Below are 25,939 nucleotides of genomic sequence, written 5' to 3'. Positions count from 1 at the left end.
TTCGATATAAAAAAGGTTCTAAAATATCAAGTATAAATATAATGTAATTAAACCATGTGAGTAGCCAATAGATATTTTTATAAATCAGGTAAATAAATACAAGCCTATAAAGATGTTTGGTCACACCAAATAACATATTCAACCAAAACGACCAAAACTTTTAATATGTACATTAGATCATGTATAATTATTTTCTTGAAGGTTCTACAGATTGGGTGGCTATAAGTCGCCAAGATCGGAAAGTTCTTCAAATTAGATATAGAAGATTTTGTTTTATTTTTTAATTTTTGTATTTTTTTAATTTTAGCTTTTTATTTTTTCTATCTAGGATTATGGTTGGTTTTAAACCTATTTTAACATTTATAGTCCTTTGTTGAGAGGGAGAGATTTTGGAAAAATAACGGTTAGGGTTCTTGTTTGAATTTTTTTGTGTGTTTTTTTTTTTTTGTCTTCTTGTTATTCTATTCCTAATATAATTACTTTTAGTTGCATTGTATGATTAGTTTAATTATTTATTTTATTATTAAATATATTTGAAAATATGATTTAATAAATGATCAAATCATAATTTAATTATATTTTTATAGCGATTATCATTTTTACAATGATTACAAAAAAAAATATTTGCATGATTTTGACAAGCGGAGAAATTAACATTTTAAAGTAGTTTAAAAAAAGTTAATGTTTATTATAAACTAAAATAAAAATAATAATTTTTAGTTATTGTTTTAAACATTGCAAGTTTGATGGTAATATATATTAAGGATAAACCAAGGTTTTTTGCATTTTATTATGTCTTGTTCATAGTTTAAAACGTGACTCGTGGGTCAACGAGAGGCAAGACTCGAGTTACAAGTTGAGAAGTTGACTCAGGTCGATCTCAAAAAAATAATTAAAATGATATTGTTTTGATCAAAAAAATATAGTTAATGGGTTTATAACGAGGTTTTGTTAAGGTCAGTCAGATTACCAAATCAACTCGAGTTTTTAAACGAGTTAGATAGGTGGCATCATCATTACAGGGATTATCAATTATTACTAATTTGAAACAACAGTGTAATAATGAGCAAAATAGTACAAACTTTATGGTTAAAAATTTCAAGGTATTTTCATTATTCACTAAAGTGTTGTTACATCTTATTCAACAAGCTGAGAATAGAAATAATAGGCCAAGTTGTGATGGATGTACTTCATATATTAAGATTCACATAATCTTTTTGAAAATAATATTTCTTTAATCTTTTTTAAGTGGAAATTTCTTAAGGGATTCGTTCTTAAGAAATTAGATGTTTTATGGAAAAGATGAAGAAGGGATACTGATTGAAAAATTAGTAGAAGTTGCAACCTAAAATTTAGAACACGTTTCATTTAAAATATATTTATTGGCTAACATATTACATGTTTAAAACTATTATTGACATTTTGATCAAACAATGCTTATTTAGCCATGTCATTAATGGTCAATTCCTTTGATCAATTTCAATACTAATATGATGGAGAAATATTTTATTTATTTATTCTATAAATTAAAGAATATATAAAATATTTTTTATACTAAAAATAAACATTCATATGTTAGCCTAATAAGAATAATAATTGTTCACAATTAAATAAAAAAAAGAAATTTTGGAATCGATCATAAATAGTAAAGTCAACCAGGTTTAAAAAATCTAAATAAATCAAAAGAAAAGAATAGAAATCATGATCAACTAAAAAAAATGATCAATCGTAAGAGTTTTAGTGATCAAAAGGTTAAATCTTACTCACAATAGAAGGCTCGCATTCCATTTGGGAAACCCATCTCTGCTCATTATTTAGTTGTTAATTATACTTTGTCCTTATTATTTAATTAGAAAAAATCAATATTTATTTTAAATATTAGAATTAATTCTTCTAATTCGATTTAACTCTTGCAGCCCAAATCCATTGTGGAAACTGATAAAAATCTCGCAATCTTTTTCTTTTCTAGCTTTAGGCTTGATTATCTTAAAAAGAAAATCAAGTCAGACCTTGGAGTTCGAAGAGATTATATTTGTGTTGAGACCATTTAACGGGCAATTTAACCTTGAGGATGGATGATATATTCTTTAATAACTATCGATCACTTGACATCGTGACAATCTAAAAAAAAATCTAGTATTTTGATGATTTTTTTGGAAAAATTATATTATGATCATTAAAAATTTTAATTGGTATTCAGATGTTTATAATACGAGACTGAATATAATAAATAAAAGATACTATTACTTCTAAAACATTATATCTAAAATAAATTGCATTACTCATCTTGTCATAAATTATTATATTTAAACTATAAGTGGTTTATTTATTATGTGCATATAAATTTACTATAAAGAGTTAAATCCCGGTCAAAAGCTCAATAACTATCCATTATAAAGGTATCGTTGGTTTTTGTCACTCCTAGTTATTTGATAAATTAAAAACTCTAAGTTGGTCATCCTATATTACAATTCAAGTTATGTTTATAAATGTATCCTATATTACAATTCAAGTTATGTTTATAAATGTATCAGTGGATCTATGTTACATTTATGGAACCCAACTCAAAATCTAAAAAAAATTTCATGAAAAGAGTTTCGATGGAGTTCATCTAGTTTATGGTACCTCAATATTTTTATCTTTAGCATCAATAAATATTGGATTAGAGATAATAATCTGAATTCTAGTATTAGTAAATATCTTATCAAAATCATTTTCAAAATCAATCTATTTCTCATGATTCATCCTCTGAAAACATATATTCACATCCTTTTTGTTTTACCAACAATCAAGATTTTATCTTCAATTTAAATCACCAAAAATTCTTACCCACTAACTCACCAAATCTCAATCAATCCAAGAATTAAATCAAGGATTCAATCAAGTAAGATAAATCTAATCTTATTGGCACACATCCAAATCATAAAACAATTTCACAATCCAACACTAATAATTTTTCTCAATGATCCACACATCATCCATCAAATCGAATTATCACAAAATAAAATATACATTTGCATGATTATACTTGTAATAATCACATGACAACCCAATCAACAACAACAATTTCTAATCTCATCATCGCCAATAATCCCCTGTAATTCACACATCATCAACCAATCCACATCACCATAAAACAATAAGTACTCAATTTAATAGAATGATATCACTTCCAATATTTATCATCAAATGACACAAATTAATCAATAAACCAAACATTTCACCACAAAAAGGAATCCATTCAATTAGACATACTAAAATATATTTTGAGTTTAAAATCAATCTTCCTGAGTGTTGAGACTAGATTGCTAGAAGATAGTGCCCAATATTTTTTTGTTCAAAAACATATTTTTCACCTAAAAACATTTTAAGAACCATAATAAACTCATTTATAACTCATACACTATCTAATTATCCTAAAAATAAAAAAGATAGATGAATAAAAAAAATTTTGTAGATCCTGATTTGTTTTTTCTATAGTAATTAAAGGGAAGCACCACATTTATTGAACTTTCATTGTAAAGACAAACTCGTTGTTCAATTTTTCTGTGGTCAAAATATGATCATCTAATTATTTTCTTTCTCTTTATATTTTTTGATGACTTTTTTTTATCAAACTCAATGACTAAAATATAAAAAAAATAAAGTTTAAAACCAAAGTATAAAATCCTAAAATATTAGGGACCAAACAATATATAAAATCAAACATAAAGGAATTTTTGACGCCTTTTCAACTTTGGGGTCATTTTTTATTTTTGAATTTCATATTCCTCGACACTCCATATATGTGAAGCGTGCAAAGATAACAATAAATAAAAACTCTTGACATATAAAACTATGCTAAGATAACTTGAAATTATGATATTACAAAGAAATAAAATAGGAAGACCAAAAAAAATTACGGTTTTCATATGAACAGTGCAATGCTCCTGAATCAATGTGCATAGTGAACGAAAATGTAACTTTGGACCTAGTAATGTTTACATGATATTTCTTTTTAAAGAAAAAAAAACAACATTGTAATATTAACACAATCTTCACAAATATAGCAAGTTTAAGATACAGTCAACCCCCCAAGTATTTCCTTTTCAATGGTACTTCCATTCCTTAAATGAACATCTCCAAGACCTTACAAATAAGGATGCAAATTAAAGTGGTCTGATGAAATCGTGTTTAGTCTGTCGTTTGATATTATTCTCAGTTTCTTTTCGATTCATGAGCAGAAGTACATAACAAAAAGTCATTGCAGTGAAAATGTTCAAGATTTGGTTTCACCAAGGCATGAAATCTGTATAATTCCACGAGGACATTCTAATGGTGGAAGAGAAAAACATGATGCATGCGGTTCAAAGGGTGAAGAAAACCCAGAGGATATGTGCCTGCAAAGAAATTCAATGCCTATAAAAACCTTAACCATACAATGGTACACGAAGTTGACCTTGTATATTGGTGGCTGCCCTGCCATGTGCAGTGCAAGTAGTAGACTCCTAAAAGGGTCGACAAAAACACCAGACAGATGCGGAGAATTCAGGCATGAAACCGTTTAAAGTGATGGGGTTTTTTTTAATAAAATGAAGAGGCAGAAGAAATTCCAAAAAAAAAAACAGTAGGAAAACCTTCTTTTTGAGGATATTTTGACCACTTTCCAATCCAGTTCCTGTTATGCCAACATGAAGTGCATGAGGCGCGCTGATGACCCAGAAAACTATTTGGCTCCAATAACCCGAAAAGATGCCCTGAATGTACTGGCAGTACAACACAAAATCACAAAGCTGTTGAAGGTAAATCATTAGCATTAGAAAGCACAACTGTACATATTGGGCTTTGAGAGTTCTTTCTGTAATTTAATTTTTTTTCTCAGGACTGGGGAAGATTTATAGACCCTGGTTTCCAAGAGCTCTGGCTCTGTGCCTTCTTTTGAAAACATCTTGCCTGAATCTTTTGGTCTCACTTTGTATTTCCATGAATGGCTTCTTCTCTATAGTTTCCTTTTCCCTCTCCAGCATCCTTCGCCTCTTGGCCACTGCCATAGTTGTATCCTCGTTATCTTGTTTATGCCTTTCTGCCTCTTCCTACACAAAATTCTTTATCAAAAACCATGTATATAGAGAAGTAAGCATGAAACTGATCGCAATCTCACATTACTTACAAAGATACATAATCTTTCACCAACATCTATCGGTTGCAGATGTGATGTAGTTCATTCAGTCACTGTGATTTTCTATGCTATATAATATTCTGACAATCCTAAATGATGTTATTTACATGTGGTGCAGTGGAATAAAATATTCTGAAACAAGGAATAGAGAGGTAACCTGGAGACTACGAATGAGACTGTCAAGGGATTTGATCTTCCTATGTGGCCAGCGAGGGATGCCTAATTCCCTGCACTTTCTCTTCAGCACTGTGAGACCAACTTTTAAATTTCTTGAAGCTTCCACAATTGGTAGACCAAAGCATTTAACGACATCTTCTAAAGCAATTCTAGCAATGTCTTCACTAGCTGCTCTTTTTTTCTTCTTTTCCATAACACCTGCAGTTTTCTGGTTAGTAAGCCATGGTGATGAATTACAGAAATCCTTAGAAGTCAAGAAGAAATATAAATATTCTTATATAGCCAATGACTAGCAAGTTCTGTGCAATTTGTTAGACTGAAGCATCAATGTTTCAGCAAAATGACTTTGTTCTCAAATTAAAACTAGTATTTTTCTTTGTTGCAACTCAGGTCAGGAATCAGGAAAGGCAGTTGCTTGAAGAAGTAATCAGTCTTAGAATGTTAATATACAAAAGGATGCAAGAATATCTTCTCTTTTTTCTAATTCCATAAAGAGGAAGCTCAAATAAAACCTGCTGCGCACAGTTCAATTTGTTCGCTTTTTGATAATTCAGATGGAGAAACTGAATAAGGAAGGCAGTTAAGATCCTGGTCTAATACAGGCAGACTTTTCTTTGACTGAGGGCAATTATCTCTGTCCACTTCACATATTTCTTTGGATGAAAACCTTGATGGCTCTTCATTGTCAGTTTTGCAGCTCAACTTCAAAATGAAATGGATATCTTTGGCCAGTGTTGGAATTGACTTCAGCTTGGGGTTTCTGAACAGTAAAAATTATAAAGCAACAGAAAAAGGAGGAGTTAGGAACATGTCAGATTATATTGAAAGAGTAATTACAGCATGTTGGTAATAGAGTCTGCACATATTACCTTAAAACATCAAAGACGAGGAATGGGATCATCTATCTAGCTCTCCAAAGTATCCCCAATCTTAGGAATTTGGAGATGTATAGAGATTCATTTAGATTTTTTTGATAATAGATTTATTTAGATTTTTAGATAAGATGAGGAATGGGATCATCTATCTAGCTCTCCAAAGTATCCCCAATCTTAGGAATTTGGAGATGTATAGAGATTCATTTAGATTTTTTTGATAATAGATTTATTTAGATTTTAGATACATCTAAAGCGCGATACTTTCATCTGAAACCAAACTGAGACACAATTTATTCTACTTCCATGGGGCATCTAGAGTCTAGATATGCATGAGTAATCAAAGAACCATTGATGTTCCATCACTAAGCAGGGAGTATGAATCTATATAGACATCATGAGAATTCTATTCAAGCTTGATTCTCGATAGAAGAAGCATAAGCTTGAAAATACATGAATAGATGGCAAGTATGACTCATCAATAAGAATAATAGTCTGGCATAAAAACATCTTTACTCGGAAAAGTTTTTGAAATTTGAGCACGCTTAATTACTGCTACAAGGCAAGTACCTTCGCATCAACTGCCGCATGCGGCATTTTTAAAGAAAAAAGAAACCTGCAGAATATACAATCTCTTACTGAAAGATGATTGGTTCTAGGGGTTACATCGAGTGGCAAGTCATTCCTATGCTTACTTCCCTTGCCAAGCTGGAAAGAGGCTTCTAAGGCAGGTGGGTGAGTGTAGTTTCATGTGAGCTAAAAGCAAAATAAAGATCGTTGGATAATTCAACAAGAAACGGCAGCAACTGTTAGTTGAGCCTATAATTTTATTATGCTGCTTCATTTAGCCACTGAACCCAACATATCTATGATGCTATCTGGGAAAACCCAAATCCTACCTTTTTCAACAGCAATTATGATGAAAGCACTTCTGCAACAGTAATATTAACCCAATCAAGTTAGCAACTTTCAGTCCTTCTAAATTGTACAGAAAGTTCTTGCATTCCAAGATTAATGATTCACCACACTTGCATAAATGACAAGACATGAACTCCCTAGCAGACACTCGGGAAACTCTATTAGTAACATATAAATGCTCAAGTCAAGAGATGCAAATACGGATCTAATAGAAAATCTGGAGTTTAGGAGGTAGAATTGGACTAATAAATAACAAGATAAAAAGAATGGGAAAAGGAATGTACCTAGAAACTGAGAGTAGAAAAGAACTGTGGCTCAAATGAGGAGGGTTATTGACATGAAATGCAAATATGCAACGCCACAAACCAATCACTTGCCCTTCAAAGAGCTCCAAAACCTGAAATCTCCTCAATCTAAGAATTGGGCCTGCTTTCATTTCAACATATGGACCATCCACAGAGAAAACAAACTCCCTCTCAACTTCCTTTTCCTTCCCATCCTTCAATCTGTAAACATGCAAGCTTCTTACCAACTCTGCAAAACCACACAACATACCAATATGAACCAAAAACCAACCCCTTATGGGAATGGTAAATCTATCAAAAAAAAAATCAACAATAACAGAGATGCAGGCTGGAAACTCTGCAAACTACATGAAACAACAATTTAAAAAAAAAAAAACTTTACAAGTAAAAACCAACCCCATTTGGAATTCTATCTAGAACTCACTAATATCATAAATGCAAGCTCCTAACAACAAGTAAACACCAAAAAGAAGCAACCTTTTCAAATAAAAATCTAAAACACATCTAAATATCAACAAAAACTGCAATTACATGCAATGGGATAGAAAGAGGGATTGAGTGAGAGTACCTTTATTGATATTGTTCTCAAAGACTAATAGAGCTATCAAAGAAGAGGCCATGAAGAAGAAGAAGAAGAAGAATAACAAGAGGTCATGCTTTGGAGGTGAGAAACAGAGGTAACTAGAAAACAGAAATACAGTGGGCACTGGGCAGATATTAGTGAATTGAATGGGGCAGCAGAATCAAGGTTTGTTTAGAATATTTTGCATGATTCTTTTTTAGTACCTTGGCCTTTTCTTTTTCACTCCCTGTTTTTGTAAATTTTCATGTTATTTTAGTAGTGTCTCCCACACTTCTGCTCTGCCAGGGCATAAGTTCTTAGATGTTGGCTGGCTCTATCCAATGGTTTAGTTAAGCTGGGGAAGAGATTTAGTGAAAATTACTTCATGATAATTTTATTTTTATTTTAGGCAAAAATCTAAGGGGCGAGTCATTAAAATATATATTTATTAAACTCCATTTAATAATTATTAAATTAAGTTTAAAAAATAATCAAATAAAAAAGAAAGTTATGAATTAAATAATTTAAATTATTTTCATTTTATATGGTAACTTTTTAAGTGTTCATATTAAATCATATCATAAAAATTGAATGATAATATTAAGTGAACATTAATTGGTGCTCTGGAGGCACTAATCAACCAATCATATGTTTTAAGGATTCAAGCATGGTTGTTAAAAATATTTTGTTGTCAAAAATATTTTTTTAACATGACGAAAAATACTGTAAAATTAAATTGTAAAATTATAATTAAATTTTAATTAATTATATATTAACAATTTTAGTCAAGTAATAAATAACAATATAACATAATTAAAATAAAAATGAAATAAACAATAGAAAAATTCAAACACTTTTAACTAATTATATATTGATAATCTCTAGTAAATAATATTATAATACAATTAAAAAAAATAAAATAAACAATAAAAAATTCAAACACCTTAAATTATATATAAAACTAAAAATAGTAAGGTAACCGACCGATTGATTTCTAGAAAATTCAGGATCAATTGACCGATTATTCATATAAAACCAAGAAAACCATTCATCAAACATAGTATTTATACTTCCTATAAATCTTTTTCGGTAATATGAATTGAGCAATAAAGTAATGAATTGAATACATTTAGTTAATTTTTGTCTTCATAAAACCAAATAAAGTATTTCATTGAGTAGTTTTTCTTCAAGAAACTATATAAAGTATTTTGAGTCCTTTATATACTAATGAAAACTAAGTTTATTCTCTGAAAAATATTAAAAAAAGTATTTACGCCAGTGCATTCAAATAAAATTATATTTTAAAATGTTACAAAATGATCCAGTAAACATAAGATTTATAATAAAAATAAATAAATAAATTAGGTCATTAAAAGGGACATTAGTTAGTTGGGGAAAGCTTTTCTTGGTGGGAGTAAGAATCCTAGGTTTTAACCTTTTTGTCCTGTATCACTAAAATCCATGAAAACAACCTCTTCCTTTTGGACTCTTCATCAACCACAATTTGACACTAATCTCCATGATTACTCCACAAAATTACACATTACCCCTGTGAAGTTACATTCTCCAAAATGCCCTCGCTCAATCCCCATAAATACCTACATACAGTAATCATCAAGGGTAATGTGGTAAGAGCACAGGCATTTATGGCTCATGAAAACCTCACCAAAACTACCTTGGATGCATGCTGGAAAAGTGGCAAAAGAAGTTCAAGGGAGAAGTATTTTAGACCTTGGAATGATTCAGAATTAACGAAAATGCCATTAGACTGCCTCGGTTGAGGAGCTTGGACCGCTGGAACCGTTGGTCTTTCATGAGATTTTGGAAGTTCTCATGTTCTTGTCTTGTAGCAAAAAGCTTTGACTCAAACAGAGTCAGGCTTGGAAGTGTCCAGGCCCCCCATCAAACACTTGAGCAGAGCTTATCATGGAGCTCTGCCTAGCCCAAGAAACAAAACAGAACCAGCATGCCGAAGCTACATTCCAGCACTCTTCGCCCTTTTTTACCCATGCATGATCATGGTGTTAGTAGACAAGCGGTGTCTTCTTCCATTTTCCTCTTGCAAAATGTTGAACGGTGCTTATGACTTATGAGGGAAAAAAGTCGGTGATGGGAGAACATTGAGGTGACAGATTAAGAGTTTTGGCATGATGGATTATGAAGCATCATGATAGAGAAACTAAAGATGAAATACCTTCACAGCTTCATCTAGAATATTGTTGTATGGCAGTAGAGACTTCCATTAGGCATGGAAGCCAAAAAAATATGCAACCATATGAACAAGAGATAAACAGACGAGATGAGAAGCACATGCACCATAGTGATCTCCTGTATATACAGCTCTCTCCAAAGTACAGTAAGGTTTTTCTTCGATATTCTCATGCTGAACGGTGGAACTGCTTTCAGAATTAACAGAATTAGGAACTGTGAGAAGGGCATTCATGGCTGCATTTAGCAACCTCTTTCCTTGATTGACATCATCACACAAAGCTGAAAAAGATACAGCACAAACCTTAAACAAAATCAGAGAATTATCAACTCAAGTATCCCGAATTTTTTTTAGAAGCTTGGGATGTTGCCACCATGGAAAGTTAGCGGTCAATAAATCACGAGCTCCATCATCATAACCTTTGAGATTCACTTGACGTCATGGGGTTTTTTTTTAATGACACGAGGAGCCATAAGCGATAAATTTTTCCTCAACATATCTTTTCATCCAAGCAGGCTGCTCTAAGGACCTCATAGAACAAACAACAATGGAGTCACAAAAAGGCGTCAAAAAACACAAACAATTTGAATTTATAACTCCTAGCTACATTCCAATTTCTCACAGTTAACATATGTGTTTTTAAATACGTGAATTATCTTGAACTCGATCGTTTCCAAAGAGTCCACGTAAATTCTATGAACTGGGTAAGGCCCAGGTCTCCCTTTTATGTTTTCAAGGTGATCTTGCATGAATAATACGAGTTACAGATGCTAATTGCTATCAAATGCAGAGTCATAAAAGATGGTCGACAGTAGAATCAGAAAGTCAAAGTGTAAACAAAAAGATGATATTACATCTCTTCTCCAAGAACAAGCCAAATTTACATGCCTGGAGAGCTTGAATAAGAAAAAAAGTTAGAATTGTATTTATACCAAGCAACTCCAAGTCTCCAACAAGGAAGAGAGAACAGGTACAGGACTATAAGCTGACCTTACATCGAGGGGGATATACGACCAGCAGGTTTGATGTTCTGGATTCAAGGAACTCCTTGCAATGCATATCCTCCTGGCCACCCTCGATCCATTTAACATCTCTGATGCTCAAAAACTAATAACTTCCATGCAGAAGATCTGATTGAGAGGCTGGCGGTGATAGAAGAGTATAGGATGGATCCAAAACCAGCTTCTGGCTAAAGATATCCAGGCCAGAAGCCAATCTTACACCTTTGTAGCTTCCACTCATTTCTCGGATTTGGAGTTTCCCACGCGGCTGTAAGAGTTCCATACATCCTGAAAAGGTATGAAATAAAAGATAATTCTTTTGCACCTGACAAATGGCTATACTCGTTTAATGTTATCCATGTTGTAAGCAAATCATATGCATATTTTAGCACATTCTCCATAAGCAGGGCAGTAACTGGCGCTAAAACCTGTATGACAGAACTTTCCAATTCGGACCAGCATATTAGCTTTGATAACTATGTCCCAATTATAAGAAACTTCCCTAATCTTATAGGTAAATTATTTACAATTTTGGATGTCTTCATAATTTTGCTTCTCGCAAGCTATTCCAAGGACATGTTCCTTTCTTTGTCTTCTATTTGCATTTCACTTCACATATCTTCTTATAACAAAATGAGTGCTACTCACTTCATTCCATCTCTTCTTCCACTGATACATAAACTTTCCCCACTAATCCTAGCTTAGCTAACTAGCTTTCTCTTATTAACATTTAACACAATATCAATCACGGAACTAACTTGGACCTACTCCTCCTGACTAATACGAGTTCTGTGAATATAAAAATTTAAAAACCTATAAATAAATTTGAACACAATTTCAGAAAGCTAAAAATCAGATTTAAAATAAAAAATGTGACAAGACAATTACTTTGAACCAAAACATTAATATTATTATAGTTCAAACCTCCACCTAATAATTTGTGAATCACAAATATAAGGAAACCATCATAAATATAGTTGTTCTTCAAAAAGTCAATTTTAGTTCGAACTAAAAATTATGAGTTTTCCTTACACACACAAACACAAATATTATTCTAAAATCAAAGTTTGTGTGTGAGAGGTTGCTCTTATTCTTGGTTCTTATAGAAATACTCTTACATGTCAAAGAATTAACCAAGTCTCGCGACATCTTCTATACTTCTCGTTCATATCTCTTTATAGGCGTTGGGTGGAGATTCGGTTTCTATAATTTTGGTGTTTTAGTACAGGTTATGGTTGTATCAAATTTAATTACAAGTATGAATTTAGCTTTCTTGAAAAAGGATCAATTTGACTATAAGTTTCTAGATCTTTATATCTATGAGGTTCGCACCGGTTAGTATTAGAGCAACACTCTAAAATTGATTTATATCTCTTTATCTTTTATTTTTGTTATTTCATCATTGTCTTTATCTAGCACCTAGTTACAGCAAGAGTAAAGAAAATTAAAACAAATTGCAGAATTAAGTTAATATGTCTTTAAAAAACAAGTCAACATCCAAGTAAAGTGATGATTCAAAATCATTTCTTTTTTAGAAAAGAGAGGATGATGTGATCCAAACTACATCAAATGATTTATTACATGTGCTAATTGGGCCTATTACAATGTTAAGAACTAAGAAAGTTAAAGAGACTTTCAATTGGTTAATTTAAGATATTTGGGTTTTATTTACTACAAGACTTTCGGATTCAACTTATTTTCCTACTTATACGTGAATTTGACTTATTTTTTCTAATGTTTATTTTTACACTAATAAGTATAATTTTTAATCTGACCATTAAAACAGGCTAAAATCTTATCAAAAGTTTTTAAATGTCTTGTTTTATATTAGATTAAATTTTCAAGTCAATGGAATATTGGAAAAATCTTACTATAAAGTCCAGAATATACCATTCGGAATTACATTACTTTCCTAGTTTATTTAGAATTCTTGTTAACATTTTATTTAGAATTCTTTTACTATTTTTCTAGCAATGTTTATGGTCTTGTTACAGAGTTTTAAAACCCGGACCGACCCGGCAGGTCGACCGACCCAGGCCTGGGACTAGTCCGAGTTTAGGCAAAAACTCGCTCGGGAATTGGCCGGAGTAAACCCGGTCGACCCGGGACCCGGTTCACCCGGCCAAACCCGGGTGAGACCCGGTCAATTTTTTTTATTTTCATTGTCATTAAACGACGTCGTTTTTTGCCATCTCAAATGCCAAAACGCTGAAGACTGAAGACAGAAGAAGAACGAAGCAATAAACCTAATTGATGTTACTTTTTGTCTTTGAAACTCAACCACTGTTACTGGTCTGTCACCTTCTAGATTCGCCTATATATATATATCATGACAATAGGCCTTTCGTTTGTTGTTCCTTATGATCCACAATCCATATTTGTTATTATTATTACAATTATTATTAAGAATTGAAAGCGGGGGAAAGAGAAAGAAAGACTCACCCGAAGCTGCTACTTAAAGATGAAGGCGATGGTGATGGAGGGCTGGCTAACCAAAGTTACTTTCTTCCCCTCTACTTCTGTTTTTCGTTCACTTCACCTCTGTTCTTGCTTTTCTCTACTTATCTTCTTTTTGTTTATTTTTTTATTTCTCTTGTTCCCTCTGTCTCTCTCTGTTCTTGTTCCTCTTGGTCTCTCTCTGTATTATCTGTGTTAGTTCATTTTTAGTCTGTGTTTTTTTGTATTATCTGTTTGTGGTTCTCCCCTTCTTTGTGGCTTTTGTCTGTTCGTCCTGGTTTCTCTGGGTTTGTATTTGTTGGTTGAATCAACAACCTACAGTGAGGGGAAGTTGAAGTTCCCTTTTGCAACAGGAAGGTCACGAGTCTCTCTATCTTTTCTATGTCTCTGTTTTTTTTTTAGTTGACCCGGGTCAACCCATCTAACCCGTGACCCGATCACTTGACCGGATCGATGACCGGGTCGGGTTTCAAAACTATGTGTTTTTAGCCAATATAAGTAGAATTATTCCTTTATTTAGGTTTTAAAAAATAAATAAATAAATAATATTTAAAAATAAAACTTATATAAGAGAATTTCCTATTACTCTTAGCTGCGTATGATTTCTATAAACTCCATTAAGGTACAGAAATGAACCTATATGCCGATCTTGCATCGAGGGGGATATACAACCAGCAAATTTGGCATATCTGGCTTCAAGGAACTTCTTGTGGTGCATATCCCTCTGGCCACCTTTCTTTAGCATCTCTAATGCTCAAAAGGTTAAAACTTTCATGCAGAAGATGTGGCGGAGATGCTGACAGTGAGGTCAGTGTAAAGGATGGATCCAGAACCAGCTTCTTCTGGCTACATATGTCCTGATCAGAAGGCAATCGTATACCTTTGTAACTCCCACTATCCTGAAAAATGAAATAAAAGAAAAGATAATTCATCTGAACCTTACAGTTGGCTATATTCATTTGCTATCCATGAAACAAATTATAAGCGTACTTTAGCACCTTTTCCATATGCATCGCCATCACCGGCATTCGCAAAACCTGTATCACAGAAGTTTTCAGGTGTAGGTGAGCGTATTGACTTGACAGAGTCGCAACTGTTTATGTCCACTTTATAAGAAGTTTTATGGCCTGTTAGGTAAGCATTATTTGCAAATTTGTTAAGTTCCCACTGAACACAAGGAAAAAATAACACAAGCAGACGTGACCATTCTCATGAAAATCAAGCAACACTCTAGTATCTAAGCAGAATAGATCAGAAAGTGTCAATCCCATTTAGGAGCAATGTTATTTGCACATCACATGGACAGCAACAGATACGTTAGATTTTCAGTAGTCAATAGAGAACTGGAACCGAAAACGTCTTTTCCCCTGTATCGGCCTCTGTCCTATTCTTTCTGTGGGTTTCAATACTGGGAAGAAAAATAGCACAATCTAGTAGTTAAAGCATTATGTGTTTCTGATCTAGATATTGTACCAGTCGTAGGTACAGCACTGTAAAACCCACCTAAATTTTAAACCACAGAATAACGGCTAAACCATAACATATAAACAAGAATTAACCTCCCAGCTGGTGACTGGTGTAGAGCCAAACAATCCATTCCATCTTTAGTCCTGAGCAAATCTCGACAAGCCTCCATGTCCTCTTGATCATAATCTGTCATTGCTATAGCATACAGAATAATCCTGCAGACAAGCAGAGATAAACAAAATCAAGTAAACTTCAGACCAACGGGGGGAAAAACGCACAGAAATAATAATATTACTCTCTTCAACTGATACAGCAGGGTGACAGCAGTCTGTACTATTTTTAATAGTTGGAGGCGACTACATTTTCGACAAGTAGTCAACAAACGGCCTCTCCAAATCCTCCTCTGAAATCTTCGCATTCCCTTCCTCTCATCATTCTCATTCCCATTTCCATCCCCATCACCAGCTTGAAAAACCTCACCAACTGATTCTTTTCCATCAGAGTCAAACTCTTATCCTTAATTATGGCAGCTCTAGAATCAGGAACGTTCCATAACTTTCCATTTCCATCACCAACAAAACTGGCATCAACACTATTGAACTCCACATACTGACTTGCTTCTGATTTTAACATAAGATCAATTGATTTTTCTGCACAAAATAATGTCCTCAGCCCACATTGATCCAAATTAGACTTGCGCGAGTTTTTTTTTTTTTTTTTTGCAACAATTCGGGACAAAAACATAAAACAAGACCCGATTTCCTACACAAATTCTCCCAACTTAGGTTTTAACGCTGTAAATCTTGATTTGAGAGAGACGGGTTCTATAGGCAATTTCCTGTGTTCTTGTTGCGTTAGGATTTTAGTTTCACTTTGAAAGATGTTTGATTTTCTATTCTTTTGTTTTGAAGGTTTTAGTAGCAAAGGGACGAACAGGGTCCAAAATTCTATCAGTAGCTTACGGGCTTCGTATGAATTGGGATGCGGCAGCTAAAACAGCGAAAGCTCAATTATGATTGGTACTCCTAATGAAGAGATTTCAAGCTCGAAACTTCTAAATAAAAAATGCTGTACAAAATTAAATTTGGATGGATTTAATAGCATAGAAGAATGCACAAAAAAAAGGAAAGGAAGAGGAAATACCTACCTTCTTTCCGAGGAAATCGAAGCAATACATCAATCCGTGCAATTTATGTGGAGGCTCATGCAAATCCCATAATTAGAATCCACAGGTATCATTTTCCATCAACAGTAATTTTTTTCACACAAAATTATCCTCCATTCATGGGGCAAATTCTAATGCTCGGTTCTATTACATATAATTCATTGCGCCAGGCTGTAGCCTTTCTTAGAGGCTATATTTTACCCTTCAAGAGTTCGAGCACGCTATTGATGCATGCACGCAAGGCATTCATTCTACACTGCTAGAAGCCGATGCTAATCTTGCTGAAAGATTGACTGCCGAGCAACACTCACACACTGATGTTGATAACGAAAAGTTAAAGACACATACAAGTTCTAGTAAGTGCAGGGAAGAAAATGCAGTAACTTCTATGTATTAGGGAAAAGCAAGCTACAGCTAGAAAAATTGCTTAGTGAATAACTAAGAACATCTTATTAATTATTTTTTTAACTCATTTTTAATAAAAACAAAAATATGAGTAGAAAAAAATATTCTTATCACTTCTGTACATCATGATTTCATTCTCTCTTTTCTTTTTGTGCATCTCTGATAGGATATCTTTAGTTAACTCCCTGAGCACCACACATTGTATAAAATTTGTTGTATCCAAGAATAAATACAACCATGCTCCAAAAACTAATTAGTCTTCATAATCCTCCACTATTTCCATGCAAACAATTAAGTACCTGAACCAGAAAACTGGGAACAAATTTGACCTATGCAGAATGACACTAAACATAACATCTTCACAAGAAGCAAAATTTAGATCATTAAAAAGACAGGTATCTCGTATCTGAACATTATAAGCATATAACAATAACCACATTGAACTTTATTTGAGTCAGATGTGAACTAAACAGATGGCCAGAATACAAACAGTAAACCTAAGGTCGGCATAAAATCCCATGCCAGTCGGCTTCTTTTCACTGCCTTGATCTCGACTCTGCCCGTCTAGCTTCATCTTGTGTTGAAGGAAACAGCTCAACATACCTCGATCCAATTGTCATCTTGTCCTTGCTCATAGCTCTTTTGGCCTCCTCAGCAGAAATGAACTCTACATATGCCTCTCCAGTAGCTTTCCCATCTGGGCGGCATGCAATGTGTATCCTTTCATCAATAAGCTTAAAGTCTTTGAAGAATTCAATTATTTCAGCTTTTTTTGCAGAAAAGGGGAGACCCCGCATCTTCAAGATCTCTGTGTATTCCATTTGATCCTTATCACTGAACCTCTTTGCTCTAGATGGAGGAGGACTTCCATGGTAATCATTGTCATAGATTCCTTCATAATTCACCTCCGCAGCAACAGCGTTGTAATAATCCTGCCTCTTGCACCTAAAAACTTCCACATACCTCCGTCCCATGTTTTGTCGATCCCTTTGTAAAGCAAACTCAACCTGCATAGGTCCAGCAAAGACAACAAAAGCTTCTCCAGTGAACCGCCCACTCTTGTTGACCAGCAAGACATCCACAATATCCAATCCAGCAAAGAACTTGAGAATCTCAACATCTGAGCAGTTGAAAGGAAGCCCCCTCAGACGAACCACAGGAAAGGGTGGGGGCTGAAATCCACCACCATATCCATAAGGTTGAAAGCCACTCGCACCACTGCTCACTGCGAAGTAGGGATTTGATTCCATCATTCTTTGTCTCTTTGAGCCGACCTCGTACCCATCCGAAACCCCCCCGCTTCCCAACATTGCCCTTCAATTATCCAAACCCAAAAAGAAAAAAAGAAAAAAATCCCCACTAAACCTGTTAATAAAACCAATCCCAACCCACACTTCCCTGACACCCAAATATTCCTAAAACTTTAACTCTTAAACAAAATGCACCGTATTTAACACCATCCATCCTAAAAATAGAACTACACATAAACCCCAAATGCAAAAGCAAATTTTATAATCACAAATTGCAGTAAAAACATTTAAACTAACTAATGCAACAGGCAACAAGAAGGGGTTAACAAACAAAAACAAAACAGTGACCAAACCCTTAAGGCTTAGTTCATATAAGACACTAACTCACAAAGACACTCTCATCTTTTTGGTCATACAAAACATAATAACTTAATTAGATAGCAGTTTCAAAATAAACGCATTAAATATCACCTTTTCAATACTATTCTCATCTCTATACCCAACCTTGATGCTTAAAACATAATCTTTCTTCGAGATACACAAACCCTTCAGTTTATTATCTCTCTTTCTTTTCCTTGTATTGAAAAATTACAAAACCCTTATCAACGACAGCAAATCAATGCCTTATTTAAAAGTTTTCCGTAACTTATTTCCCAATTCAGTTAATTATTATTAAACCTAAATTCAATGTCAAACAGCACATGCCAGTAATCAATGGTACCACACTTTAAATCTCGATTTTTCCTTCTGATTCCTAATATTCCACAAAAATAAAACTACTATTGATACATTCAAAGCAACAAAAACACTAAACTTTCAAGAAATCAACACACGCCATCAGCAAATTCCACAACACTGTTTTCTTATCCTTAATTACACATTCCAAATATCATAAAGACAGGCAACAGAATCAACAAGACAGCAAAAAAGCTTAACTTATACATACCCTCTGGATCCGTACATGGTTTCCGAGTCTTTGAAATCCTTACAGGTCTTGAAGATTTGAGTCTGTAGAATGAATTTACTTGTCTGTGCCAGAATTGAAAACCCCTAATTCGAGTTTTGCGAAAGAGAGAGGAGAAAAGAGAGAAATTAAGAACCCTAGATAGGGTCAAAATAGTGATAGCCTTCGATGATCTGTTTGGTGTTTTTTAATTTTCTGCTTCGGCTATGGCTTTATTAAGTACTATGGTAAGTTTATGCATTTACTGAAATGCCCTTGGGATTTCCACGGGCAAGTGGACTACTAGGACCACGGACTGTTGCTTGTGTATTAAATTTGTTTTTTTTTTTAAATTAATTTTTTATTTGTTTATATTTTTTAATATGTTAATGTTAAAAATAAAATTTAAAAAATAAAAAAAATATTATTTAATTTATTTTCAAATAAAAAATACTTTGAAAAACAATTACTACCATAATATCAAACGGGCTCTACATCATAGTTATTCAAAGCGGTTCACTCTAAAAAGTAAATTTGATAATTTATTGAAATGAAAAGAAAAATCCATACTGGATTTGATACCAGATTGGTTAAAATATCAACCCTTTCAATTCATCTATATAAGTTAGGTTTTAGTAATTTGATTAATTTAGCTCACTCTAATCTAAACTAGACAAATCAATTATGATAATTTCACATTGAGCAAGATTCTATCCGAGAATATGTGAAGTATTTTTTAATTTATCTAGGGTTATGAATCTTTTTTATTGTTCAAATATCATTGTCGCATTCGATATCGTAACGTCCACCCTCTCTTTCTAAGTGTTTTATGTTGAAAGAGGGCAAAAGTTCTAAAACATGTTTGAGATGTTAAAGAATCATTATTTAGTATTATGGTCGTTAGAAATTCTAGTTGGTTTTTCAGAGTTCTAGATAAGGAACTAGTTATGCTAAAAAAAATATATTATCACTCTAAAGCATTTTACCTTGGATAACCTACATTATTACTTGTCTTTTATTCCTAACATTTTTAATATGCTTAAATGTTGAAGATTTAAGCATACCAGTACTTTTTAGTTAGAAATTATCAAATTTAATTATTTTTTCTTTAAAAAAACACTAAGATATTTGTAAAAGAGCTTGAATGTTAGCATTTTCTAAGCAAGGCCTTTCACGTGGGCAAAACCCTTGGTATCTATCATATCTTAGTTTATGAGAACGATTGTTTTTTAATAATATATATATATATATATATATATATATATATATATATATATATATATATATATTAATCTAAACAACTCAAATTAATAAATAGTCTTCATAGAGTATCAACTAGGAATATTTAGGAATAATATTTTGATACAATAGGAATCTCATAATTATAACAATTTCATGATTTTCTTTGAAAAATATTTTTGTCTCAGTGAATTTATATTTACTCTAAACTCATTAATGAAATATAAATGAATATTAAAAATAATAAATATCTTTATTAATAATAAATATATTTATATGAATAAAGTCAATGTTAATTGTAACCAATCAATTGACTATATAACATATATACTGACACTCAATCATAAAACTTCAGTGACCAATATTAAAATGATACAAAAAAAAAGAACTTCACAAAACGAGTCTGAATAAGTCTGAAAACAAGGTTAAGAAAGAGTATTATATATACTTTAGTTATAGAGAAAGTTTCAGGAAACTCTCTTCTATAATTGTTTGAAGAGGTAAGTATAGTATTAAAAAATTCTAGATATTTGTCCTATTGAGCTCTCTAATTTCTTATCTCCTATGCTTAACATCTAGAACGTAATAAATTTTGAGTGGCGTTTGAGCTTCTTAATCATTTACCCCTTACATGTGGTGAGAAAGATTGAGATACTCATAATTTATTAAGTTGTGTCTAATCTATATCTATTCAAATTTGAAATAATGTTTGTTTCGTTCCACACTATTAGTCATATAATGTTCATATTTACAAACTTTAGAAGCATGTCGATGCCTAAGTCAACTGAGCCTTTTGCATGTAAAGTTTATAATTTACATGTTAGGATTATAAAAAATTCAAGCAAGTAATAAATAATACAAACTTTAAATTGATTTACATAAATATTATGACGCATTTAATATAGAAGATTATCTTATAATACAAATTAGACCTCAACGGTGTATTTCATAAACCAATTAAAATTGCAAGTTAGATACAAATGATTGAATTAAAAAGTTATGACATTAAGCTGCCATCAAAATTTTGATATTAGCTTTCCTTTTAACATGAATGACATCGTTTTATATAAAAAACAAATTATCCATGATGATGCTTTTGAAACTTCTATCTCATTACCTTTATTATCAGCACAAAATGATATATAATGCTATTTTGGATGCGTAAGTTATTTTTAACAAAGATAGTGAAATTCAACGCATCATATTTCATGGGCAAGCTGACCAAATTCATATTATACTTGAATTACTAGAGATACTTTGTAGTATATTGATATTAATATGTAGGAGTACTATTGAAGCCACCCAGAGCTAAACTTCACAAGCTCAAGCTTCTTTAAACCTGGAAGAGTTGGTGGTAATGTCATATCCACATTACATGTGTATGTCATATTCACATCACATATTACACATGTATAGATAGAGACAATGAATGATAATAGATTGGGCATGTCCAAGCTCATGCTATTGAATTTTTTTTATTTGGGTTTATTATTAGGTTTAATTTATGTTATGTGTTGAACATTTGGTTTAGTGGGTTATAAATACAATTATTGGTTATGACTAGGATTTTACTATTTCTATGTAATTTATCTAAGTGTTAAGACAACTTATTAATGAATTAAAAAAAAAATAGAGTTGCGATTCTCCTTCTCCTTCCCCCTCTCCCTTCTATCCTCGTCTCTCTCAACTTCTTCTTCCTTTCTTTTTTCCCTTCACTTCTCCCTCTTCTCATCAAATCTCTCTAAAAGTGTCGAAGTGTAAGAAAACAACAGATTTACACTGCTATTTCCATGCAGACAGCTTAGCAATGCCCTGGCCTTCATATGAAGTCAAGATACTTTAAGGCCAGGATTAGAAACATACCCAGGTAACATTCCAAGGAGTCGGGTGTGATGTTATATACACACATGAGAGTCGGAAATGAAGCAAATGACCCAAATTTTCAAAAACATTTTTTGAACACAAAAATAAACACTCTTGGATTGGGACTAGATACAATTTTGTTGCTCATTTCTCTTTTAAAAGAAAATCCAGCCAAACAAATTAAAGTATTTATATTTCAAAAAATGGAATGGTAACATTACTTGAGATCCATAAACATGTTGAGGATGAAAAGCTAATTGTTTCAGAAATAGGAATCACCCTCTCGCTTTGTCTCTTCTTTTTTCCGTCTTGTCAAGTGTTTTCCATAACGTACAAGAATATCAAGCAGAGGCCCATTTCCAGCCGTTGCACCAGAGCTGAATTTTACACTGCTAAATAAACATTAAAATCATAGCTCAATATACAGGGAAAATATGTTGCTGTTAAATCCCAAGCCCTCTCATTTCCAACAAAAATCTGAGCTGATGACTACTACTTTTTTTCCTTCTGATGAATGCTCCTCAATACTTGATAAGTCTACAAACAAATTTGCTGACCCTGGTAGATAATATCAACCAAGGTATAATTCCAACCTGCAGTTAAAGGGACCAATCAAAATCATATTTGAAAATCACTAAGGTCCGTCTTGTTATATGTTCAAAATTTCCCTATATTTTGAAAATAATATAGTCCTAACTTTAGTAAAGTTGGTCTTTCATGCACCCTCGCATTCACATAGAACACAGAAGGAACAAGGAAGCTCATGCCTATCATTTGACTTTTATTTGTCGCACCAAAAAAGAACAGAAAATATTTAGCTGAGCTAGATTCCCATGGAATCCACAAATTTTCAAAATAGTCTAGGGCTGAAAAGTTACCAAACACTTCCATGATCAGAACTCGACGTTAATGGAAAACGGGCATATTGGGATTAATAATCCCAAAGAAGAATCAAGGGAGATAGCTGTCCGAGATGAGTATCTAAACAGAAAGTGCATTACTGAAGGAAAGACCTAGAAACTAAAAACAGCATTCCTTGCTAAACATCCAGAGTCAAAAGCAGGAAAATAAAATAAAAACCTTCTAAATTGAAACAGGTATATTAATATGAATTAGATAAATAGGATAGGAGTAATCCCCATCCTCAAGAAAATTTTAACCACAATATGAAGAACAAGTAAAAAAGGTTCAAAATTCATTACCATGACATTGTTATTTAAACGACCTCCAGCCCTCCAAGATAGAAACCTTCCTGTAAACAGGCAGATGTATCAAATCAGGACAAACAAAGAACGAATTGATCACTTCCTGTCTATTCTTTCTTTTTCAAACAAATCACTCCTGTGGTCCTATTGTGTACAGATAACAACACCCCCCCCCCCCCTTCTTTCGCAATCAGCATATTAAGTAGACTGACAAAAACTCAAGATGATGGATCCACAAAACTAGAAATGGAAAAGGCAACAAAACTCAGCATGAATGAATGAAAAGGAAGTGTTACCAAAGGGCTGCACAAGTTGCTGAGATATTTCAGCAACAGGAGTCCTCCAAAACCAGCAAATGAGCACAAAGTACATAACAACCTGTGCAACAAGTTAGTTTGTTGGTGATCTCGCTGAAGAAAACAAATAAACTTCTAAACAATATCGATGAATGAACTGAGACCTTTGAAATAAATAGAATTTTCGGGTATGAATCAGAAGAACGTTTCATCTCCTTGTCATGCGCTTCTTTATCTGAGTGAAAAACAAAGCAGCAATCAGGCATGAAACCATAAGAACCGCTGCAGCAGATTGAATCAGTCTCTCCATCTCTCAAGATTTCTGGGATATTCCATTTTGGTTTGGTGATTTGATCATTAAATAGTTTTTTAACTACAAAATTGGAAGTACATAAATAATGCCCCTAAATTAACTCTGGAAATTGGCATTTCAAATCAGTAACATTTAGGCCATGATAATAGAAAGCAATGGTTGATATGATAATCCTCAGTGGGCAATCATTCAAGTTGAGAGGGGAATATTATGACAGATCACCACTTAACCAACAATTCCCACAGTGATCATAAGGTGTATTTTACAAGCTACAGCAAGGGCCCACCTCCAAACACCAACTCACCACACACCAAAATAAATAAAAAATAAAAAAAGAGGGTTTGCAATATTGCATTGATTCCAGCAACCAGAAATGGTTCCAGCAAATACTTAGTTGCTCCATACACAGCCAAGATGGCTTAAGAAATCATAATTACTCAAATACATGCAACAAAAATTTATTCAAATAAAAGGGATTACAACAGCAAACAGACTTACAATTTGCAAGTTCTTTCTCCTTTGCAGCTGCCAACCTTCTAAGTTTTGCTGCCTGAGCAAATGTTGATGGCCTGTAACCATGAAAGATACCAATCAAAAATTGCATAACTGACATTCTTAGATAGTACAGCCTCACTTCAATAAAACAAAACTATCTAGACATACTTTTGGAACTCAAACTTCATGAAATATTAAGCATACTCATAAAACCTGACAAGCTTTTAAATGTACTAGATTATAAGAAGTACTCTGCCTGCATTGAGTTCCAGTTGCTTCCTATAATTTAATCCAACTTTAGAACAGCAATGTTACCTTTTTTTTTCCCTTCCAGCTACAGAAAAACTAGAAAATCTTTTAGAAAGAAAAACACAACGAAAAAACAAGGTGCAGCAAATACTGTGACAGTTTTAAACACCACACTTTCTTATCCAACTTTAGAACAGTAACGTTACGCCTTTTTTTTCCCTTCCAGCTACAGAAAAACTAGAAAATCTTTTAGAAAGAAAAACACAGCGAAAAAACAAGGTTCAGCAAATACTGTGACAGTTTTAAACACCACACTTTCTTATCATAAATTGCCATATCTAGATTCTCGAATACAACAAGTTGCCATTTCCAAAAGTCAAACAAAGGCCTAACATTAGAGCTCTTCTTAGCCCAATAGCTTCTTCTAGTTGTAGTGACGAATTCTAGGACAATTGGACAATAACCACCTAGGCAAATTCTTCCTATCTAATATCAAGTGAATGAAGATTTTGAATAAGCAAAATCCAATCACACGAAAACAACAGCCTCGAATTTTATGAGTCATGGTAATTCACAACAAAGCATTTGCAGTCAATGAACATATCGAATTACAGCCTACATGTCGAAGCAAATCAAATTAAAACCCATTGCCATTGACATATCATGACATAAATTGTACATATCAAAGCTATATTATTGCGTAGATTTGGCATCGAAAACTTTTTTTTAAAAAAAAAATAATAATAATATAACACGCACTGAGACAAGGCGCTGGCATCTTTCAATAATTGCTTAATTTCTGCACGTAATTGAATCTCTGCAGCACTCTTTGATCCCTTCTGAAAAAACACAAAAGAAAACAAAAGTCCCTTCAAAACTAAACATTTAGACGTCGACCCATATATCCCAAACCCGCAATTCACTGCTAAAACCCAGTTTCAAGAAACCCATCAAAGAGGGTGAGTTACCTTCTTTAATTGATGGAGGTATATAGAGACGAATTGGAAGGCAACGACAATGAAGAAGATAAGAGGTGCCGCGAGAGACCTCCTTGGTTGCTCTCCGATTAGAATTTCTTCTTCTCCCATGATTTATTCCCCTGATATGATGTCTCTCTTCTATTTTAGGTCTCTTTGTTTTCTTGAATTTGAAGAGCTATTCTTAATTCCGGATTGTTGTATTTATATTTACGATTCCCGACCACATTGGTTGGGCTCCAAACAAGATGAATGGTCCAAGTCTTGCAAGTGTGGGCTTTAGCTATAAATCATAAATTGAGAGTACCTGTGGGCTCCATTAGGACTTTTATGGCCTTTTTAATAATTAATAATTAAATTAAACACGTGAAAAATATATTTAATATATTAAAAATCGAAACTGTCCTCGATTT

At 33.0% G+C, this 25,939-nt stretch overlaps 4 protein-coding genes across 6 annotated transcripts; all 4 read right to left on the bottom strand.

Annotated features, from left to right (window-relative positions):
* Positions 1–4,693: 4,693 nt before the first annotated feature.
* Positions 4,694–8,309, bottom strand: LOC133693942 (protein RKD5). 2 transcript variants are annotated; one of them, XM_062115327.1, is made up of 5 exons: positions 7,999–8,309; positions 7,410–7,659; positions 5,848–6,095; positions 5,316–5,533; positions 4,694–5,072 (listed from the first exon to the last, which is right to left on the bottom strand). In XM_062115327.1, the coding sequence occupies exons 1-5, from the start codon at positions 8,048–8,050 to the stop codon at positions 4,875–4,877; spliced, it is 966 nt and encodes a 321-aa protein (XP_061971311.1). In that variant the 5' UTR covers positions 8,051–8,309; the 3' UTR covers positions 4,694–4,874. The 2 variants fall into 2 exon arrangements, with proteins under 2 accessions (XP_061971311.1, XP_061971312.1); XM_062115328.1 differs by having other exon boundaries at positions 7,410–7,631.
* Positions 8,310–9,515: 1,206 nt separating this feature from the next.
* LOC133694835 (uncharacterized) lies at positions 9,516–15,759 on the bottom strand. Its single transcript, XM_062116536.1, has 9 exons — positions 15,602–15,759; positions 15,219–15,341; positions 15,004–15,067; positions 14,650–14,826; positions 14,493–14,558; positions 14,246–14,404; positions 11,423–11,630; positions 10,289–10,482; positions 9,516–9,590 (listed from the first exon to the last, which is right to left on the bottom strand). The coding sequence occupies exons 1-9, from the start codon at positions 15,757–15,759 to the stop codon at positions 9,516–9,518; spliced, it is 1,224 nt and encodes a 407-aa protein (XP_061972520.1).
* A 1,295-nt stretch (positions 15,760–17,054) lies between these two features.
* LOC133694159 (uncharacterized) lies at positions 17,055–19,108 on the bottom strand. 2 transcript variants are annotated; one of them, XM_062115618.1, is made up of 2 exons: positions 18,893–19,108; positions 17,055–18,010 (listed from the first exon to the last, which is right to left on the bottom strand). In XM_062115618.1, exons 1-2 carry the CDS (start codon positions 18,907–18,909, stop codon positions 17,233–17,235), a joined length of 795 nt encoding a protein of 264 aa, XP_061971602.1. In that variant the 5' UTR covers positions 18,910–19,108; the 3' UTR covers positions 17,055–17,232. The 2 variants fall into 2 exon arrangements, with proteins under 2 accessions (XP_061971602.1, XP_061971603.1); XM_062115619.1 differs by having other exon boundaries at positions 17,055–17,921.
* Positions 19,109–22,161: 3,053 nt separating this feature from the next.
* Positions 22,162–25,716, bottom strand: LOC133693812 (protein GET1). The gene is made up of 7 exons (XM_062115136.1): positions 25,518–25,716; positions 25,309–25,388; positions 24,304–24,374; positions 23,657–23,727; positions 23,493–23,574; positions 23,194–23,243; positions 22,162–22,584 (listed from the first exon to the last, which is right to left on the bottom strand). The coding sequence occupies exons 1-7, from the start codon at positions 25,635–25,637 to the stop codon at positions 22,513–22,515; spliced, it is 546 nt and encodes a 181-aa protein (XP_061971120.1). The 5' UTR covers positions 25,638–25,716; the 3' UTR covers positions 22,162–22,512.
* Between the last annotated feature and the right edge of the window lie 223 nt (positions 25,717–25,939).

The sequence above is a fragment of the Populus nigra genome, chromosome 5 (genome assembly GCF_951802175.1).
Source record: "Populus nigra chromosome 5, ddPopNigr1.1, whole genome shotgun sequence".
In the NCBI taxonomy this organism is placed as follows: domain Eukaryota; kingdom Viridiplantae; phylum Streptophyta; class Magnoliopsida; order Malpighiales; family Salicaceae; genus Populus; species Populus nigra.
Note: the sequence above shows the minus strand (reverse complement) of the source record. Positions and strands in the feature narration are given on the sequence as shown.

Coding starts and splice junctions, on each gene's coding strand:
- LOC133694835 (XM_062116536.1), bottom strand. CDS start 15,759: ATGTTAAAATCAGAAGCAAGTCAGTATGTGGAGTTCAATAGTGTTGAT. Junction 14,827..15,003: donor AAAAGACGTTTTCGGTTCCA/GTTCTCTATTGA, acceptor CCTTGTGTTCAG/TGGGAACTTAACAAATTTGC. Junction 14,559..14,649: donor CATATGGAAAAGGTGCTAAA/GTACGCTTATAA, acceptor TTCATTTTTCAG/GATAGTGGGAGTTACAAAGG.
- LOC133693812 (XM_062115136.1), bottom strand. CDS start 25,637: ATGGGAGAAGAAGAAATTCTAATCGGAGAGCAACCAAGGAGGTCTCTC. Junction 23,728..24,303: donor GGAGAAAGAACTTGCAAATT/GTAAGTCTGTTT, acceptor TTTTTCACTCAG/ATAAAGAAGCGCATGACAAG. Junction 23,244..23,492: donor GCAACTTGTGCAGCCCTTTG/GTAACACTTCCT, acceptor GCCTGTTTACAG/GAAGGTTTCTATCTTGGAGG.
- LOC133693942 (XM_062115327.1), bottom strand. CDS start 8,050: ATGGCCTCTTCTTTGATAGCTCTATTAGTCTTTGAGAACAATATCAAT. Junction 7,660..7,998: donor TGAGAACAATATCAATAAAG/GTACTCTCACTC, acceptor GTGGTTTTGCAG/AGTTGGTAAGAAGCTTGCAT. Junction 5,534..5,847: donor AATTGAACTGTGCGCAGCAG/GTTTTATTTGAG, acceptor AGAAAACTGCAG/GTGTTATGGAAAAGAAGAAA.